The sequence below is a fragment of the Penaeus vannamei genome, chromosome 8 (genome assembly GCF_042767895.1).
Source record: "Penaeus vannamei isolate JL-2024 chromosome 8, ASM4276789v1, whole genome shotgun sequence".
NCBI lineage: Eukaryota > Metazoa > Arthropoda > Malacostraca > Decapoda > Penaeidae > Penaeus > Penaeus vannamei.
The window spans coordinates 10,425,968-10,431,456 of NC_091556.1; the positions used below are offsets into that span (position 1 = coordinate 10,425,968).

A 5,489-nucleotide genomic window follows, 5' to 3' on the forward strand; every position below is an offset into this window, starting at 1 on the left:
CACAATATTATGGCTTTCATTTCAATTGAATAAAAAAATAAAACCATTTTTTTCAGTCTCTTTCACTTCAACTATTCTTAATAATAGAATCACCCATAGTTACGGTACATCTCATAGCCGGACAACAGTCTTATGTGTTAATCTAAACCATAAGCAACTAAAATTCCATGATCCTACGGCAAAACACAAACTCCTTACCTTATATCCCCAAACTGCCTCCAGCAGAACCTACATAGCTGTATTAATGAATACTCTTGATATACTAAAGGTACGTGGACTAATCATCATGCAGTTTATGAAATGCAAATTTAAGCCATATGTAAATAAAAGCTTATAAAGGATCAAGGAGGGAAGTAATGATTCCAAACGTCATACATCTTGTAAATTATTTCCCACATCCCTTTCAAGGCCAATCACACTAAGCAATATCTTTTCTATGCTGAATATAATTAATGATGTAAATATTCATATTGTATAAAAAAAAATAAAAATAAATAAAATCATAATAATAACTACATTGCTCATTTTACAATAATTCCATTTACTTGCTGCTTAAGAATTCCACATGCTTCAAACTTTACAATTTGTGAACATGTTTGGTGAAGTACAGTATTGCACTCAAGATTCTCTATATTTTACCTATTTAATAAATCACGTCTACATATACTCCTGTTTCATTGTCTTTATCTCCTTTAAACTTCAATGTGATATGATCAGAAATCATTCCCATTATGTGATATCAAAATATATTACAGTCAAAATCATGAATATGTTCAACATCAGGAAGAGAAAAACGGAAAAGAGGTATGATATTTCTGAAAATATTAAATATAAAAAATAAGTTCAATCAAAGTACAATTCCAAATGAACATAAATATGTATTACATCAATATTATTTTATGGAGCCATACCCATCACTAAAAAAAACACTCGAGCCGTGATCTCGCAAAAGACTCCACAGACCCAGGTGCTTCTTCAAGGTACTGGTGCGCTTTTCCATCTAACTTTAACAATTAGTTTAAATGCTCCTAAAACCCTAGTCTAATTAGTTATCATGGTCACTGATACAAGATATCTGCTTTCTACAATAAGGTTTGAAGTTCTGATTCTTGCATCACTGTGAATTATTGTTCACATGATCAACTTGCTGAACATTTATCTCTCTAATCATATCACAGTAAATCAAGTCATGTCACAAATCAGTAACTTGGTTTGGTTATCAGCAACAATGGATATCTAACCCAATAATATATATTTAAAAAAGAATCCCTCTTAAAACTGGCTGGAATATGAATTCTTTCTAAAAATTACTCATTTCAACATTAAGCAGAAATGGTGTGTTGATGTGCTTGCATTAAAAAGGGGGAACAGTGGAGAAGAGAAGATGCAGGTGTATTCATGGTAGCTGGGAAAAACTTCCACAAACTTTTTAGTTATATTTTAGCATATTCAGCCATACAGCAATAAATTAATGAGAATCCTGAACACAAATAAAAGATAAAAATAAGCACTGGTTTTATTTTGGACACAAAAGCATGATGTTGAAGAAAAAGGGCATTGGCATAAAAATAAATCTGTTAAATGACTTCAATAAAAAAGTGCTCCATTTCAATTAAATTATATCTTATACAGTGATATACAAGTATGCTCTGGTGCTTTACAATTATTGACAAGGTAGTAACATGAAAATACTACATCATACATTGTTTACAAGTCTTCACAATTTCATATAATCACAGTTGGTGGCAGCAAATATATATATGTAAAAAAAGAAAAATATCAACCAATTGACAATTTCCACCTACCATCCTTCAAATATGAACATTGCATGATCAACCCATTTTGAATTTACATAACAGCCACTCATTTCCCAATTGCATTTTTTTTTTCTTTTTCAGTATCCAAACTTGAGTTCCTTAAAACAAAAAAGGCATCTGTGTGGGAAACCTATAATACATTAGTAGGCAAACAAGACAGTAACAAGCGGATGCACGAGGCTGGATCAGCTCCTAACGATGGTGACTGACTGCTACCACTATTTCCACTCCAAACTGCTTTATCATTAATATAAATAGGGAACTAACAAAAGTTTCCATACAAAAAACTTACTAAGTCACAACAAGAGGTGGTTACACCTTGGCAGCAGCACGGCTCACAGACAACAAGCGGGGATTGTGAGGGTTACCATCATAATAACCGGGAATCCTGAGGGTCAATAAGGCTCCCATCCTTAGATTTTTTTTATTATTATATTATCATTTTTTTTTCTTTTTACCAGATAAGAGCCAGACTGACAACAAGCCTACCGATTGCAATGACCAACGTTCTCACAATGATACAAGAGTCGCAGTACTCCAAGCTGAAAAAGATGCTTGGTTGACTGGTGCAGGGTGTGACTTGAAATGCCGGTCAGCAAAGAGTAATATTCAACTGCAGATAATGTTGGAGTATCAAATGTTTCTAGGATATGGATTCTTACACAGCTATCATTTCTCCAAACCATGGCATCAACAGCAGAAAAAGATATCTCCATGCTAATATTTGCCAGAATCCAAGCATACCATGAAGTGGAATCCACAAACTTGGAATTCAAGCTTTGAGCCTCACTGTTCCTTTCACATTTCCTATGGATCACTGGTACTTCATTCATATTCACAGGCACTGCCTCAATCCCACTACAAAAAAATTCACTAAAACTAGTGAGTTATATATCTTTTTTTTTTTTTTTTTTTTTTTCAAACATTGCACTTTGCAACAGCAGGTGATGTGCTAGGAGGCTAACAGTGCTTCCCCATCTGACAAAGTAGTTCACATGGTGTTGGCACTCGGACCATGATGGCCATGATGCTCTTCTACAGAAGCAGCCAGCCAGTTGTACTGCGACACATGTGTGGCACTGCAACACCTGTACATTGCACTGTGACACCTAAACATGGCACCACTTGTTTACAAGCTCTGGACTCAGTAGGTTGGTGCTACCTTCCAAGTCCAGAATAGAACAGCTGGCTGGCTTAGGGGCTTCCACTACTCACTGCTTGACTAGTCACTTGTGGAGTCTTTCCGTAGGTACACAGGAAAATTTGATACTTAAAATACTGAATTAAGCACACCCTTACTAGTGTATTTATGAAAAGGATATTACTCAGTAAAAAAGGACAGATTTTTAAGAATATAACACATGTAAGATACTTTAAACTTCTCAGAAAGCTTCTCCTACAGAATGAATTTCAAAAGCCACTTGCTACGGAAATCAAGGTGCAAAAATACAGACATTCGTTTGACTTCCATAATTGTCACTAGATACACAGGTGGCTCCACCCTCCCACCCTCCATGGTTCACCGGTAACGCTTACACTTATTTCCATATAAATAATCATTGGTGATATATTCACACCACTTCTCTACATATAGTTCTGCTGTGAACTTGTGATCACCAAAGTCACATGATATACAGGAAGGGTCCCAACATACACTTTGAGCAGAAGGAACAATCTTCTTTCAGCAATTTATCTCACTGCCATTCTCTATTTATTTACAATCATATGTATATATTTTTTCTTCTGAAGATAAATAACAAAAGTCCTTTGCAAGTGCTCTTGTACACTGCCATTAAAAAAATATAAAAAAAGAAGAAAAGAAAAAAAAAAAAAAAAAAAAAAGAATCAAGCAGTGATTCACTCTTGGTCAGACTCATATAATGAAATGAGAATCTTCACATCCATGTTGCGTCATTCTCTTGTGTGACCTTTCCCCCTTGGTGCAGCACTACACAACAGCATTGGCAAACAAGTCCATCCTCCCAAGTATTTAATGCCAAACAGCTGAAACTATGGTTTCATTTTCATACAATTTTTTCTTCCATCTTAAGCAAACATAAATTCCGAATGTGTGGATTAGTTATCCTGTGGGTTCTCCTGCATGGAGGGTGGGAGATTTGGAGTGGACTGTGGTGATGGCGTGGAGGTCTTGTTTGTGCCTCCAACATTATTAGTGCTATTGGTGGTAGTGCTGCTACTGCTGCTGCTACTTGTGATACTACTAATGCTGGTGTTAATGCTTGTGGTGGTTGTCTGGTTCCCTCCTTGACTGCTGGTAGTATTGGTAGTTGTGGTGGTACTAGCAGTAGGTGCTCCACCTATGGTAGTTGCTGCTGCTGTAGTTGAGGGGTTATTTGGAGCACTGCTGTCACCAATGCTGGTATTACTGCTGTTTCCGCTGTTAACCGTTAATGAACCACCACTATGGCTGAAAAATTCAGATAAAATTTAGAATTTTCACCTCAAAATGGTAGGGTACTCATATATGTATTGTAATGAGAAAAATAAGGAAACGTGTTTTGAAAATCCTTTAAGTCTACCAGTAAAATTTGATGTCCATATTCGTCTTGAGGCAAGACTTTTGTTTGACCTTGGATTGAAATTCACCAAAAGGAATTGAATATGCCTATCTTTACAGCTGATTTCCATCACACTAAAAATAAGCTTTACCACACTGATCTGTTAAGTTAAAATAAAATTATTTATACAAACTTTCAAGTAATGTCAGAGGAAACAAGTTTAGCCGTAATATGACATACTTCAAGAAAGGGGACCACTTGAAAAAGTCGGAAATTTTTGTAATTCTTTAACTTGCCAACTCTCCCATAGGTTGTAATTTATTCTTGCTGTTTCTTTCTATCAATCTCTTCTTGACTATATATTTGCCATTATCGAGAAAAAATGATTTTATAGACACAGAACCACATACAATAGAACCCAAGATTTAAGCATATAGAAAGGCAGATACTATAGGCTTTATAGTGGGGTGGGAGGAGGGGTGGGGGGAATTTCTATCCTATATGTGCAATCAATATTCATCATCAACTGTTATCTGCCTTCGCCTCTACCCTTTCCCTCTCATACCTACGAGTTAATGGACTCGTGTCTCTGAATAAAAAGGAGAAAATTCCAAAATATACACATATGCAGCAAGTTGTTTAAGATGATGTATTTTTTCTCCATCTCATATTGGAAAATAGGCAACAATCGACTCAGGAAATTTTTGCACCCTTCCTAGTAGCATGATAAATGTCATACATCATCCCATTCACATTTTTCTATAAACAGGCTAGTAATAATAATGAGACCTTCATGGCCACTGGGTCTTCCTCACTCACACACTCAATCATTCGTAGATGATTCCTCCAACTAATGAAGACTGGTAATTATGCTTACCTTCTATTCTGTGTACTAACTGGAGAATCCTTGGTTGAATTTAACTGGGAACTACAAGGCTGAGGTCCTGAGGTAGGTGGTAGCTTCTGCTGAGGCTGTTGTTGCTGCTGCTGATGAACAACCACAACACCATTAGGATTAGACACAAAAAAACTGACCATAGGTTTTGCTTTCTGCTTAATCAATATATTCCATATTCTAACTCATTACCGCCGGTATATTTTGAAGCCAAAAATACAAGTTTCCGGGTGGCTACAAAATTGGCGAGCAAGGCTG

At 36.0% G+C, this 5,489-nt stretch overlaps 1 protein-coding gene across 4 annotated transcripts in view; it reads right to left on the reverse strand.

Moving 5' to 3' along the window:
* Positions 1–1,504: 1,504 nt before the first annotated feature.
* The window catches only part of faf (ubiquitin carboxyl-terminal hydrolase-like faf), a 58,302-nt gene continuing 54,317 nt past the window's right edge, over positions 1,505–5,489 (reverse strand). For 3 of the 4 annotated variants that reach the window (XM_070124314.1, XM_070124312.1, XM_070124310.1), the window contains exons 50-51: positions 5,214–5,323; positions 1,505–4,245 (exon numbers count right to left, since the gene is read on the reverse strand). In XM_070124314.1, coding sequence (XP_069980415.1) covers positions 3,894–4,245; positions 5,214–5,323 — 462 coding nt within the window. In that variant the 3' untranslated portion in view covers positions 1,505–3,893. The remainder of the gene's footprint in view (positions 4,246–5,213; positions 5,324–5,489) is intronic. The other variant, XM_070124311.1, reaches the window with a different exon arrangement.